Here is a 15,650-nt window from a genome sequence, read left to right on the forward strand (position 1 = left end):
CACTACATATGTATGTCACGGATTTTATGCTCTGAGCTATTGAGTTTGCTTGATTGTGGCATCAGATAGAGTGAAATTCTCCATAGCCTATCCGGGTTCGAAAAGAGTGGATAATCATAACTTACCATTAATTATCCTCCTTAAAAAAAATACATATGTATGTCAATTTTAGGTTCTAAATAGCATAATATAATAAAAATATTAGAAAAACGATTGGAGTCTGCACTTTTTTTTTTTATTGTGCAGAGTCCGCAAATTTTAGACCACAGTTAGCGGTGTTGGACATTGATGCTCGAAAAAGTACAAAAGATCAACGGTGATGCACACCACAAAAAAAGCAACCAACCGTATCCCCAGAAGCAGTGGATCATTCTTGGGATGAAATTACAAAAACAGGCTGTTGTCGAAGACTCCCCGGTCCAAATCGGTAGGTGCCCGCATGTGTTTGTTAAGTTGCCGCTAAAAATTAAATCAAACCCCACACCAACCTACCCTTAAAAATATCAAAATTAAAAATGGACCCCCTAAATAACGGAAAATTATATTTGCGTTTATAATTTTGGGCAGCTATAAATACACTCCTCCATTGGCTTGTGGAATTCAGTTGTGAGTTTGCTCTGCATCTACCTTTCTACCTAACTACTTCCTCTCTCTCTCTTTCTCTCATCACAACTAACGCGCATTTTTCAACGGTAAGTTTTTATTTTCCTGCATTTCTGAAAACCCAAATCCCCATTTGATTGAATTCAGAAAAAGTTGAGATCTTTGATTGATTTGATTCTTATTTGTGTGGGGGAAAAAAGCAGGTTGAGAAATGGCACGCAAGAAGATCAGAGAGTACGACTCCAAGAGATTGTTGAAGGAGCACTTTAAGAGGCTCGCCGGCCGCGAATTGCCCCTTAAATCTGCCCAGGTGAGTTTTTTTTTTTTCTTCGATTTGTATTTTTTCTCTGTTATGCATTTAGATCTTCAAGTTTCAGAATTTGGCGCCCCATTTCGAACGAAATCATTTGGATATTAATAAATTAATCAAACAACCATGTGGTTGAACTGTTGCTAAATGCTAATTATGGTGTGTGTGGTTTGGTTTATAGATCTAATCTGAGCTCAATAAACTTAATCATTCAAAGGGTTTTTATTTTTTATCAGGTTTTGTCCCGTTTGGGTTTTGGTTTTCTTAATTGGGTTGTTTAAGACAAATCTATTTGTATGATTCCGATTAAGAAGTGAATTTGATGTTTCTGAATATAAGTTATGTTGGAAATTGTAATTATATTGTGTTTTTATAGATTACCGAAACAACCGATGTCAATGAGCTTCTGGAGAAGGAATCGTGGCTTTCGTCTTCCAAACTCGTTGTGAAGCCTGACATGTTGTTCGGAAAGCGTGGGAAGAGTGGTTTGGTTGCCTTGAATCTTGATTTTGCTCAAGTTGTCGACTTTGTGAAGGAGCGCCTGGGCAAAGAGGTATTTGATCTTCACATTGTTTCATCAATACATAAATTCCTTATGTGTGTTTTGTATTTGATGATTTTGATCTTCATAAGAATCGAGAGTTTGGCTTACGTTTTTCGTTCTTTTGGCGTTACAGGTTGAAATGGGTGGCTGCAAAGGACCCATAACAACATTCATTGTTGAACCCTTCATTCCCCACAATGAAGAGTTTTATCTTAATATCGTCTCAGACCGACTTGGAAACAGCATAAGCTTCTCCGAGTGTGGAGGAATTGATATTGAGGAGAACTGGGATAAGGTATTTTTGGATGTCAATGTGTTACCATATTCTTATTCAAACGCTATTCTTTGTTATTTTCAATAAAAAGATAAAAATTCCTAGAAGTGCATCTTCTATGAGCTCTATTCGTCTACCTTAACGCTCCATATTTATAAAAGAAATATACTTTGTGCAGGTTAAGACCATATTTGTCCCTACTGGAGTTGCTTTTACATCAGAAGTTTCTGCTCCACTTGTTGCAACCCTTCCCTTGGAGGTAAGTCTTTTATTGATATGGTATTTCGGTATCATTTCTGTATAGTTTACTTCTGACCAGAAAAAAACAAATAATGTACTTGATTTTGCTTGCGTCAATCGTATGCTATCTCTCTTGAGTTCATGTTCGTTTTACTTTAAATTGGAAATCATTGACAAGTATTATTCTTGAATATAGATCAAAGCAGAACTTGAGGACTTTATCAAAGCCGTATTTGCTCTATTTCAAGGTGTGTTAAAAAGTTTTGGCCGTTCCGTTTCGTACTAGATTGATAAGAAGTAAGAACAATTTTGCTAATTATCATTCTATTCCAGATTTGGACTTCACTTTTCTGGAGATGAATCCTTTTGCATTGGTTGATGGAAAGCCATATCCTTTGGATATGAGAGGCGAGCTGGATGACACTGCTGCTTTCAAGAACTTCAAAAAGTACATTTCATTCATTCAGTTGTTTTTACCTTCTCTGTTTTGTATTGTATATGCCAAGCTATTTACTAGTGTTTTAGCGTACCAATTTCAATACCACCTTACATTATTATTATGTTCCAGGTGGGGCAGTATTGAATTTCCAATGCCTTTTGGAAGAGTTATGAGTCCTACAGAGAAATTTATTCATGGGCTAGATGAAAAGGTACACACGGAAGCCTTCAACTTTTAAATGAGTAATGTATTTATACTTTCTGTTAATACTCAAGTAAATACCCTGTGTCTAGACGTTCCAAATCCCTTTTTTTTTTTTGTCTAGGAAAGGAAATTGCATCTTCTTGGCACTACCAAGAAGTCAGCTGATTCTTAGTTTGTCCAATTTACATTTCACTATGTAGCCCAAAAGCCGGGATTCCTGCTGTTATGGTTTATCTAAATGCATGTCGCTAGGAGTGTATTATAGAGTTCATAGCTTTCTGACCTTTGAGAAATAAAGGTCCTCTTTTCCCAGTCAACTGGTCTGCATGTACTTCATTCTTTAAATTGGAAACCTGGTCCTTAATGTCTGTCAATTGTAATTTCATATTGGTAATGTTTATCTCATATCATCAGGTGACATGCATTTTAGTAGCCCTGCCATTGTTGATTTATCAGGTTTATTTTTCATTTATTTGCAGACAAGTGCATCTTTGAAATTCACAGTTCTGAACCCAAAGGGACGAATTTGGACTATGGTTGCTGGAGGAGGTGCAAGTGTCATCTACGCAGACACGGTGTGTGTACATAAGATTGAGAAGTTTAACTGGATTTTAACCCTTTAGCTTTTTGACAATTTTTTTCATTGGCATTAATTGCTCACCCAAAATGATTTTCTTTGGTCAGGTTGGAGATCTTGGCTTTGCTGATGAGCTTGGAAACTACGCCGAATACAGTGGAGCACCCAATGAAGAGGAGGTGTTGCAGTACGCCAGAGTTGTGATTGATGTAAGAACGATACATTTTCACTCTTAGCATTGTATTACACTATTACTATGTCCAGTGCATGTTAGAATGCTGCATTCAGTTTTGCCCTGCATCATTATTCTTCATAAAAGACAAACGTCAAGCCACACATGCGTATGCACCTCATTTTTGTTGTTTAATACTAATCTTACGCCTTGTACAGTGTGCAACTTCTGACCCTGACGGCCGCAAGAGAGCCCTTGTAATTGGAGGAGGTATTGCTAACTTTACCGATGTAGCTGCAACATTCAATGGCATTATTCGTGCCTTGAAGGAGAAGGTGAGCTTAATCTTCTAGTCTGAATCCTAATTGTTTTTCAGCGAGTAATGTTGTTCTGTTCTTATCTTTTCGAAGTATGAAAATTGACAATGGCATATTTGACTACTCAGGAATCTAAGCTTAAAGCCGCACAGATGCATCTTTACGTCAGGAGAGGAGGCCCTAACTACCAGAGGGGGCTTGCAAAAATGCGGGCACTTGCAGAGGAAATCGGCCTCCCTATTGAGGTACCAAATATTTTTCAAATTCCATTGATTAGGCAGACATGCAGAGCTCACACTAAACTTTAATAACGAAGAACTTGTCTGACATTTATGCTTCTGTTTGTGTTCCCTTGCAGGTCTATGGACCCGAAGCAACAATGACCGGTATTTGCAAACAGGCAATTCAGTGCATCTCCGCTGCTGCATAAGTTATCGTTCAGATTGCTCGCACCCTTACTGTCTCCTTTCCTTTCATTTTGATTTCTTTTGTGGCAAGTTTCATGTCTCCATTAAATCCTTGTACCAATTACGTTGTTTCAAAATCCTCGACCGAGTTAATGTAGTTATTACGTGCAAATGGGTAAATGGTAGCATGATGAAGCTGTGTGATGGTCTTGTTACCGTAATAAATAAATAAATGAAACAAAACAAAAACAAATTTACGTTGGCATTCATTTCTGCGCATGTTGGAATCCTTGTTTTTCAGAGACAACAAACTTGCAAAGAGATCCCAGTGGGATAACTATAACTATGGACGTTAAATCTTATAACCGAATGCAAGGCAGATTCACTTCACGAAACAAATGCCGGAGGCCAGTAACCCGAAGATGAATAAGAATACTTTTAATATCCTGCATCAATGAACCAACACGCCAAGGAGCGACCCGACAAATGAATCAAAATCTGAGAATCCCCTTCAACAAATAAATTCGAGAGACCAAAAAACTTGGTTCAACTTAATTCAATTTTCAAACCACTACCCTCAACCAAGTTTGCTGTTGTAAATATCTCAAAAAATCAGTAAGAAGCTGTTCAACACCAGAAACCTCAGCAGCAAAGTATGAACTGTATATCTAAAATACTATTCGATAAAATAGTAAATGGGCCGCAGAACCCAGCAAAAAACTTAGCCATGCCCTTCTCTTGTGGGCTTGAGTTCGTTCTGATCCACACTCACCTTTGGTCCTCTTTGAAAGCCGTCGGTCAACATGGAAAAAATAAATTTATATGATGTTAATAAAAATAAACAGGTGGAAGAAAGAAGAGTGTTGAGAAATTCCGGTAACATCATTTTTTCTCTGTGTTACTAAGTCTGGATCTCTGACTCCATATTCTGCAACACGTTGAAAGATTTATGACCGTCTGGACGATAATTGTATTAAATATAAGGAAGAATTGTAGCTAAATTCTTAAATGTGCTAAAATTTAGAATTGACATATAATCACGTGAGCACGTAAGGTCATCTTCAACCGAAGGATCCAGAGGATTAGAGGGCCGAAAATAACCTGAAAATCGTCTCTAACCGAGGGCTAGATCAGAGGGCTTGTGGAATTTGAGAGGGCCCTATGAAATCTGAAAGGGCTGGCCAGAAAAATCATTATTCCTGTCGCTTATAACTGACATGAATTCTTAAGCTAAAATTCAAACGCAACGGCTAGCTGACATCAGCTAGTCGTTGCATTTAATTTTTTTTTTTTTTTTAGGTTTTTTGGGCCTTTTTTTTTTATTCTTAAAAATTCTATTTTTTTTTCCCTATAAGTACCTAAACCATTCATTCATCATTCCTTTAAATTTAATTTATAGTTTTTAAATTTAATTCGTCGTTTTTAAATATAAGTTGTTGTTTTTAAATTTAAGTTGTTGTTGGATTTGAATTTAAGTTGTTGTAGTTTTTAAATTTAAATAATAAATTATGTTTGACCATTTGACCCTTGGTTGGAGACAGTTTTGGCCCTCGGTTAGAGACGAAGGCAAATATGGCCATGTATTGTTCATTAAAATATTAATATCTTAGAGAGCCAGAGGGCTAATGTCACATCCCGGCCCGGGGCGGATCACTTCCCAGGCCCGCTCCACCACCGTAGCACGATATTGTCCGCTTTGGGCTTACCATTCCCTCACGGTTTTGTTTTTGGGAACTCACGAGCAACTTCCCAGTGGGTCACCCATCATGGGATTGCTCTAGGCCCCTTCTCGCTTAACTTCGGAGTTCCTACGGAACCCGAAGCCAGTGAGCTCCCAAAAGGCCTCGTGCTAGGTAGGGATGGAAATATACATATAAGGATCACTCCCCTGGGCGATGTGGGATGTCACAATCCACCCCCCTTAGGGGCCCGACGTCCTCGTCGGCACATTTCCAGCCAGGGATTGGCTCTGATACCAATTGTCACATCCCGGCCCGGGGCGGATCACTTCCCAGGCCCGCTCCACCACCGTAGCACGATATTGTCCGCTTTGGGCTTACCATTCCCTCACGGTTTTGTTTTTGGGAACTCACGAGCAACTTCCCAGTGGGTCACCCATCATGGGATTGCTCTAGGCCCCTTCTCGCTTAACTTCGGAGTTCCTACGGAACCCGAAACCAGTGAGCTCCCAAAATGCCTCGTGCTAGGTAGGGATGAGAATATACATATAAGGATCACTCCCCTGGGCGATGTGGGATGTCACAGCTAAAACAAGTCTCCTGATCAGCCATCGATTGGAGATGACCTAACGAGCAGGGACGAATCCTTTGAGAGCAGCCTCGGGCTGCAGCCCAAGTGACACTTTGAAAACATAAAAATTAGTAGTAGTTATAATGGTTTAGTCCAACTCATCAGCCCCGAGTCAGTGTTGCGAAGCTTTATTGCTTAATGTGATTTACTTAATTGTTATTTAATATTACGGTCCAGTTGTATTCTTTTTTACTTAGTAAGTGATATCTCTTACGTTCGATTCTCGTCAAAAGAAAAATTTGAACCACATTATTGCTAGGCACACCCCCCCCCTCTTAGTGTAGATAATATTTTTTGTTAAAGAAAATGTGTTTTACTTAATTTAGGTTATATGATTGAGGATTGTGTTGGATGTTAGACCCTAGTCCAAAAGCTAATAAGGCATCGCAGTTAATAAGAATTGTAATGGAATGTAAGTAGGGTAAGGGTTTGGTTAATGTGCTATAGCTTGAACTCCAAGTATAGATAATATACCGTTTATTATTGAAGAATAAGGGATCCTGATTCTATCATATTTGGACTGAGATTTCATAAATCAAATCCTTGTACAATAAGGAATCTTAATGACATTATGAAAGGATTCATTAGAGCAAAGTTAGTGTAAATACTAAGCAAAGGTCCCTGCACATACCACCGAAACCAACACCAAAGAATTCCCCACAGCGAGTTATACAATTAGCCTTTTTTTTTTTTTTTTTTTTTTTTTAAATTTGCATGAACCAATTAGTTTAACAAATTGTACCAGGTTGTTTATGTTTGTTGAAATTATTTTTTTTTTCAATTGTTCGAATCTTTCAAGTATTCTCATTATATTAAACTTTTATGTAAGTAGTCTATGCTGTACATATTTGCATTGCATGTTGTCTTTTGCTTTTGTTGTAACTTCTTATATACATTTTGAGGAAGAACTCATTGTATCTCCCTAACTGTGTATATACCCTCACATATATACATTGCCCCACAGACGGCCATGTCTTTCTCCACATATTGACCTCGCGTGTGGCTTGTGAGTTGAGATCAACACTTTTTTTGACAAAATACTGCCCAACTGCACAATACCATGCGCGCGCGCACAAATATATACATATATACATATATATATATATATATATATATATATATATAAGCTAGTATTTGTCCAAAAAAAAAAAATATATATATATATATAAGCAAGTATTATGAGTATACATATATATGCATTGCCCTTTAAAAGAAAAGATTTCTATGTTTAAAAATGAGAAATTAGGCTCCAGTCCTTAATTATTGATCTTCTTTGATTAAAATCTTGTTATTTTTTACTTTTTGATCAAGGTCCTTGAAGTTTGTACACATCAGCATTTTATTATCAGTATATTTCCATGTCAACTTTTTATTTTTATTTTTATTGAAATAGTTAATTATTGCATTTTTTTATCCGGGACTGCGTTTTTATTCCACGACTGTTATGCCTCAAACGCCTCCTATGCTTACCAAACTCAATTGACACATCCATTCCACCAACTAATCCTGCTCACTTGATTTCTTCTTTTTATTTTATTTTTGTAACTGCAAATTCCACAATAATCTCACTAAGTTTTTCAAATCCTTCATTATTATCTTTGATATGATGCTTCAAATTCAAGTTTAGCCAAGATTTGAATTGAAGTCATACTTCATCCGCGAGCATTTGAGCGAGCGCAGTTTTTTGCAGAGTAACTTGAAGAATCAATGACAATTCCGAGCTAAAATTCGAGGTTCTTTTTTTTTTTTTTTTTTTTTCTTTTTATTTTTTGAATTTGCACCCATAATTCATTTATACTTTTTTGTCCGCAAAGTGGATTCTTGGTGTTATAATTTTCGTACCCATATTTACAAGTAGTGTAGTATCGTTTTCACAATTGGTTTTGCATATGTAAAATAATTATTTTTCAATTTTTTTTGGCATGTATTGGGGAACTTCAATGAGTTCAGCATGTATCTTGTGGTTTTGCAGTGTTTTTCTGGTGCATACCAAGTGTTTGTCGAAATGTTTGAAAGAGAATTTCGTATACGAAAATTTTGTATGCATAGAAACTGTTTATAAAAATTCTTGAATAAGTCTTTTTCTCTATTGTGGTGTGCATGAGTACAATTCAATTTCATTGTATACATTTTTTAACAATGGTTCATGTGTTGATGTGTTGGAAACTACTGGAGTTGTAGACCGGGTACAAATTGCAAATAATAATTGGACATGGTTTAATTCACAGCGATGGCAATGAGTATTTAGGGAAATATGCAACACTGAGAGGTAAGGTAACTGATTTAATAAGTGCGTCATCAACGTCACTTTTTGTCACTTTTTGTAACCTGATCCTTTGGAATGCAAAAATACCTTTCCATAAATGCAGTGTGTTTCACTCTCACACTTTTCATACCGGTGTACTTAAGTATGGAACCCATGTTAGGCAAGTCAAGAATTGCGGCTATATCTCTTGGAGTTAACCTCACGTAAATGTCCCCAAACACAAAGAACTTCATATCTTTATTGTACTGCTTTACTATTTTAGCAATATCTGTGACAATTTTTTTTGCAAAACTCAAATGTAACATGACCATCATGATAAGCCTTAAACAAGTTCCAAAATGGTGTTTTTTTTCATCTCTTCGTCATGCATGTCTTGAATAAATCCTTCCATTTTTAGGTACAACTTAGCAAAATGAAGAAGGCTCGAACGATACCTCACAGTTTCCTGTACCTATCCAAGACAAAAACATTTAAATTCTTGCCCAAATCTTCATCACAATATTGTGTCCAACTTCCACATGTATTTATGTAACATATTAGTAAGGTAACAATATAGTAACAATGTACCAAATCAGACCCACGGACAACACAAATGTACCCGAACCATCTTCGTGAGTGTAGGTGCAAACTACATCATCAATATAGGCCATGCACGAACACCATTACTAACATCAACAAGTTTAAAAAAGTTTTCAAGATGTTGAGAATATACCTAAAATTAATTCAGAATCCCATCGTTTATCAAAATTTTCAAGTTGGTGAAAGGGCCATACACACTTTTGAATGTTAGTAAAATGAAATCATAATCCCATCGTTCAGAATGCACCCCTACTTACAATGCTTCAACTCTATAAATACTAAATTGTACCCTATACCACCTACTTTGTACCCCTGCTTGTTAATGTTAGTACAAAGAATTTATACTCCCAACATTGAGAAAGTACCCTTGCATACAATGCTAGCTGCAACTCTAATGCAATTGAATTGTACCCCATACCACCTAGTTTGTACCCCTGCTTGTGAATGTTAGTACAAATAATTCGTACTCCCAACATTGAGAATGTACCCCTCATACAATGCTTGTCAATGTTAGTAAAAATAATTCATACTCCCATCACTGAGAATGTACCCCTCATACAATGCTAGCTGCAACTCTATAAATATTGCATTGTACCTCATGCCACCTAGTTTGTACCCTCTGCTTGTTAATGTTAGTACAAAGAATTTATACTCCCAACGTTGAGAATGTACCCCTGCATACAATGCTAGTTGCAACTCTAATGCAATTAAATTGTACCCCATGCCACCTAGTTTGTACCCCCCCTGCTTGTCAATGTTAGTAAAAAAAAATTCATACTCCCAACATTGAGAATGTACCTCTGCATACAATGCTAGCTGCAACTCTAATGCAATTGAATTCTACCCCATGCCACCTAGTTTGTGGCCTTGCTTGTCAATGTTAGTAAAAATAATTCAAACTCCCAACATTGAGAATGTACCCCTTATACAAACATTCTCATTCCAAAATTCTCATTCAAACATTTCGACGAACACTTGGTGTACACCAGAAAAACACTGCAAAACCATAAGGTACATGCTAAAATCATTGAAGTTCCCCAATACGTGACCAAAAAAATCGTAAAATAATCATTAATATATACAAAATCAATGGTGAACGATACTACGTTCTCGTAAATATGGTACAAAGATTATAACATCAATCAGTATAGGTGTAATTTCAAAAAATGGAACAATACCTCGAATTTTAGCTCGTGAGGGTCTGCAAGTACCCCTGCAAAAAATTGCACTCCTTCGAATGCTTGCGGAAAAAATATGATTTTGACTCAAATCTTGCCGAAAATTGAATTTGAGGATTCATATCAAAGATAATAATGATGAATTTGAAAATGGGTGTGAGATTATAGTGGAATTTGCAGTTACGAAAATCAAAAACTGAAGAAAATAGAGTGACTATTTGGTGGAACGAATCCGTGAATTCAATTCGGCAAGCAAAAGAGGTGTTGGAGACGTAAGAATCGTGAAATAAAAACACAACGAGGATAAAAAAAGGGAAGTGTTATTAGCACTCCAAAAATCTCATTCTACACTACTCACAAGTGTATTTTTCTTTCTAAATATAGAAAGTTTGAAGTATAAAATGAGAATTTTGGAATGCCAATAACAATTCCCTAAAAAAAAAAAATACAATAATTAACTATTTTAGTAAAATAAAAAGAAAGATGACATGGAAATATATTAACGGTAAAATGCTGATGTGGACAATTTCAGGGATTTTGATCAAAAAATAAAAAACGACAGGATTTCAATCAAAGATCTCTACCAACTAAGGACCGGATACAAAGTGTCCATTTTTTAAATAGGTATTAGTTGTGAAACCCACTTCACATTGAACTTCAATAATCTGAACTGTCTAATTTGTAATAGATCATCCTTACAAATATTCAATTCAATCCCAAATCACTTGCTCATTTAATTGTCACGTTGACATTTCAAAGTTCCTTAAACATATTGTTCGTCAATTTCTTAAACTCAATGAAGTGATTCAAATATTTTTTATTTAGCTAATATTTTGAAGGATAATCTATGAGGCACAATTACAAAGTTGTGGACCGATAGTATGAGACAACGACGTGGACATGTGGTGAGTGTTTATGCATGCAGGCGGTTGGTGTCCGATTAAGTGGTAAAAGAAATTATTAAATTATTTGAAACGAAAAAATGTATACGGACTGCGACTGTCTGACACTATTTAAAGCGGCCATGTTGCGGTTGGTGAGCTTTCTACTTCTATAGGCCACTGATCTGCTTTCTCCCTTGCCAACTTTGAAGACGCTTCCACTGCCGACCAAAAAGTGCCATGTGTAAGGTTGGATCGTTTTAATTACATCCACCAAAAAAAACGTGATTAATTGGAGATTTGATAAAGATATGGGGCAACAACTTACCCACTCATCTTGTCCAAGATCCTTTTCTTTCTTCTTCTTTTATTTTCCTCTCTTTTCATTTTGTGTGAAGGATATTTTGCAGGAGGATAAGGAAACGTCAAAACATCTTACCGTGCATGTGCAATTAAGATCTAGGGCTTGTGTTGAAATTTTGGCTCAAACCTTTGTCTCGCGCATCTGTTTGCAAGTGCAAGACCATACCGAATATCTAAAAAGGAAAATTGGAGAATTGGGAGCATTGTGCAAGGACGCCACCTGCACATCCTAAATTAGGACAAGCCTTATTAAGTGACGTGGAGCATGTGTGACTGTAGAACTTCACATGAGGGACAACCTACTTTAATATTATTAGGATTATATACAATTTTAGGGTTTAGGGTTAATTTTATAAGATTTGGATTAAGTATTACTTATTGGGATTAAAATTTTAAATTAGTTTAATTTCTTAACTTTTCAATCCCAGGCTTAGGATTTAAGTTTAATTTTATAAATATAGGATTAATATTTGAGTTGTAGGTATTAATTTTATGTTTTTTTGTGTTAATTTTATTTTATAATTATAGGGTTGGTTTTATAATTTTATAAGTTTTGTGTTAATTGTATAATTTTAGGGTTCAAATTTTAATTTTTAAAGTTTAGGGTTTTGTAATGATTATATAAATTGGGACTAATAAAATAGTTTTAAATATTTGTCGTTCAATTGGATTTTGTAGATGTTGCAATTGATTAGGTAGTGTAGGTATTTCCAACAGCTAGTTTTCTGGACCGTTAGATTTCCAACGGTCAAAAAAATTGAATTTGAAATCCAACGGCTAGTGACATGGCATGATCTGGGCCGTCCGATCTAGTGATCAACAGTCCACGTTTTTCTGCCCAAAAATTTTATAAAAAAAAAGGCACACCGGTCAGAATTATGACCGTTGGCCACATGTCAACATATAGGTTGTTGGATTTAAATCTTTTTCAAATCCAACGGTCCAGATTAATTAACTAAATTAAAATTATTAAAAAATTATTTAAAATTGTTTAAAAAATACAGAAAAAAAATTATTATTTTTTCTATAAATACCTAACCCTCATATTCCACCTTACACCACATTTCAATATTTTCAACACTTTCTACCAAAGCTTTCATATACTTTTAGTGTGAAAAAAATGGCTACATGGAAGCTCATCGAGGATGTTACGTTGTGTGAATGCTGGGTTCAAGTCACGTATGAACCGATTATGGGTAATGAGATGGAGTTGCGAGAAATGTGAAGTAGAATTATGGAAGCGTTTTGCGCTATACATGGAAAAGACGCCATAAGTAGTCAAGGTCTTCAAGGGCGTTGGAAAAAAACTCAACATATCCTTCACTTGTTGGAAAAATGCTCTCTCGATTGCTTCCAGTAATTTACGTAGTGGGACAAGTTTAGCGGATCAAGTGACAATATTTTTATTTATTTACATGCATTCCATCCGCATCAATATTTTAATTTATTTATTTGTGTTACACCCGCATTTTATAATATTGTCTTATCCCACATTTTGTAGACTCTAGAACAGTTGATTTTCCCATCCTCATTATCCCATCCACTTGATCTGCAAATACTACATATGCAAGCATCCACAAGGCAGCAGTAATTTTTTGCTCAAGAAGAAGACCTTGAACATGAAAAATATCTTTTTTTTGCACAAATTATGGATTATGGTTTATATGGACAAAAAAAGAAAGGATGAGGTTATGGACACTAACACGTGGCATTACGTGATTGGATAAAAATCTTATCGAAATCTTGGCTAAATTATTGTAAACAGATAGTGACACGTAGGGCGTCAGAATTGGTTAAAAATCTAATCAGAAATCTATCCACAAAATAGTATGTTTGGATAATGACACATAGCGTGACAAGATTGGTTGAAAATCTTATCGAAATCTTGGCTAAATTATTGTAAACAAATAGTGACACGTGGTGTGACGAGATTAGTTAAAAATCCTATCCGAAATTAAAACTAAATTTAAATAAAAGTTATTATTTTATAAAAAAAATTTAATAATATTTTAAATGGGCTAGGTGCCAGCACATTTTATAGGATGAAGATTGTTTGTACTAGCGCATTTTTTAGGAGTGGAGAAACATTTGGCCAATTTATTGTTCATGGGGTCTATCATTGTTCACTTAGTGAATTAAATAGACTGAATACCAATGCATTTTTTTAAAGGTGAACTTGCTTTTACAATAAACACACTTGATAACACAAAAGCTTATGAACATTACATACTTTAACAGTCACACAACAAGCGATCCCATATGAAGAAATCTTTGGTGAGTTGCTTTATGGATACACATCTAACTTTCTAGGATAGTGTTGTTGAACCACTCAACTACAATTAATTAATCAACTTCATAAATACTATGATGCATCCATACATCTTTATATTTGTTTGGTGTTACCTTTTAGTTGTTGCAACAGATGGGTTTTCTACCTAGTGAATTAAACTAACGAAGAAAGTTGAATTACACAGTTGATTTAAGTCGTCATGGCCTAGATTGGCAATTTTTTTCCAAAGTGATCAGACTTGACTAAGAGGATTACTATTCACACAACTTTTTTTACTTTTAACATGTCATTTTCAATGTTGGGCCGTCGAATTAAATATATTCAAGAAGATCAATGACAAAAAACTGACAAGAGTGTGAAGAGGTAAAAATAGGTGTGTGTGTGTGTGAATATCATTGTCCCTTGATTAATGATCCTATGTTCACGGAAGCATTGAAATGGAACTAGTTAATTTTTTGTTATGTCTGATGGTTCGGTGCAATAATACTTTTTTTATGTGTAAGTTTATTTTCATTTGACAATACATTATTAAACTGAGACGCCACAATAACAGAAAACTCATTTGATATAAGTTGTTCTTTATAAGTTTATTTTCATATAACAATGAATTATTGAACTGAGACACCACAATAATGACAAACTCGTTTAATATAAATTACTCTTCATATCTTTAATTAATATGGTATTTTGAATCCAAAGCATCAATGCATGCATTGACACAGACTAACACCATTCAAACTGTGGCTCCCTGGTCCCTTCCCTTTTGAATATTGAAACAAGAAGTCCCAACATGGACGGCGTGGAATTATTTGCTTTTTTTTTTCTCTTCTCTGGTATCCAATCGTGGTCAGGTCCACCATTTACACATACACCCCCCGCCCCCACTGCGCCGGTCACCTCACGCTACTCTGTTTTTTATTCTTTAACGTTAAAAAAACAAATTATTAACATGTGTGTATTTTTTTTTTTTTTTTTTTCTATATTGAAATTTTACTAACATGTTTTATGCTACCATCAGATATAGGAAGGTTTTCTACATTTACTTGAACGACAAAAATTATTCTATTAAACAAAATTATTATACCTTTTTTGTTCTTTTTAGTTGAAAGATGAAGATTATGGAGATGATCCTATTACAAAAATTATCAAGTAATAATTAAATTTTAAATCGATATGTGATACCACTTTTTTACACAACTTTGACACATATATTTGTAAGGTCCACTACGTAATGTATTTTAACGATCCGAACCGTCTATTTTTTAAAATATCGTTCATAGCCAAAGTCGTTAAGACATTCATTTTTAGTGGAGGAAGTTGATGAATATCATTCTACAAAGAAATCATAAACCCTTAATCCAACTTATAATTTCGGATTTAGGGTATTTTGGGTAGACAATATATTTGAGGGAATACCTAAAAGATAGACAATTCAGATCTCGAGATGAATTACAGAGTGGCCACAAAAATGTGTGTCAAAATTGTTTAAAAAAAAAAAAAAACAGTGTCACGAATATATATATATATATATATTAGAGCTTGATGTTGATAAATACGTAGATCTAGAAATTCATTTCGGAATCAAAGAATTTGTAGATCTGTTCCTCCCAAAATGGGAATGTGCTAGGGTTATGAACTTATAATCTATAATCTGATGATCGAGTCAATTCCATGATTATAAGTTCATTCTATAATG

General features: G+C 35.2%; 1 protein-coding gene across 1 annotated transcript; it reads left to right on the plus strand.

The window, feature by feature from the left end:
- The first annotated feature begins 573 nt into the window (after nucleotides 1-573).
- LOC137730880 (ATP-citrate synthase alpha chain protein 1) lies at nucleotides 574-4,356 on the plus strand. Its single transcript, XM_068469879.1, has 13 exons — nucleotides 574-692; nucleotides 807-913; nucleotides 1,290-1,466; nucleotides 1,591-1,752; nucleotides 1,910-1,990; nucleotides 2,168-2,219; nucleotides 2,305-2,419; nucleotides 2,540-2,621; nucleotides 3,094-3,189; nucleotides 3,299-3,400; nucleotides 3,582-3,698; nucleotides 3,809-3,925; nucleotides 4,039-4,356. The coding sequence occupies exons 2-13, from the start codon at nucleotides 815-817 to the stop codon at nucleotides 4,108-4,110; spliced, it is 1,272 nt and encodes a 423-aa protein (XP_068325980.1). The 5' UTR covers nucleotides 574-692; nucleotides 807-814; the 3' UTR covers nucleotides 4,111-4,356.
- Nucleotides 4,357-15,650: the final 11,294 nt, after the last annotated feature.

This window comes from Pyrus communis, chromosome 4 (genome assembly GCF_963583255.1).
Source record: "Pyrus communis chromosome 4, drPyrComm1.1, whole genome shotgun sequence".
In the NCBI taxonomy this organism is placed as follows: Eukaryota; Viridiplantae; Streptophyta; class Magnoliopsida; order Rosales; family Rosaceae; genus Pyrus; species Pyrus communis.

Excerpts from the sequence above, each read along its gene's own strand:
- LOC137730880 (XM_068469879.1), top strand. The coding sequence starts at position 815 with ATGGCACGCAAGAAGATCAGAGAGTACGACTCCAAGAGATTGTTGAAG. Across the intron at positions 2,622-3,093 it reads TTCATGGGCTAGATGAAAAG|ACAAGTGCATCTTTGAAATT; the intron begins GTACACACGGAA and ends ATTTATTTGCAG. Across the intron at positions 3,699-3,808 it reads TTCGTGCCTTGAAGGAGAAG|GAATCTAAGCTTAAAGCCGC; the intron begins GTGAGCTTAATC and ends TTGACTACTCAG.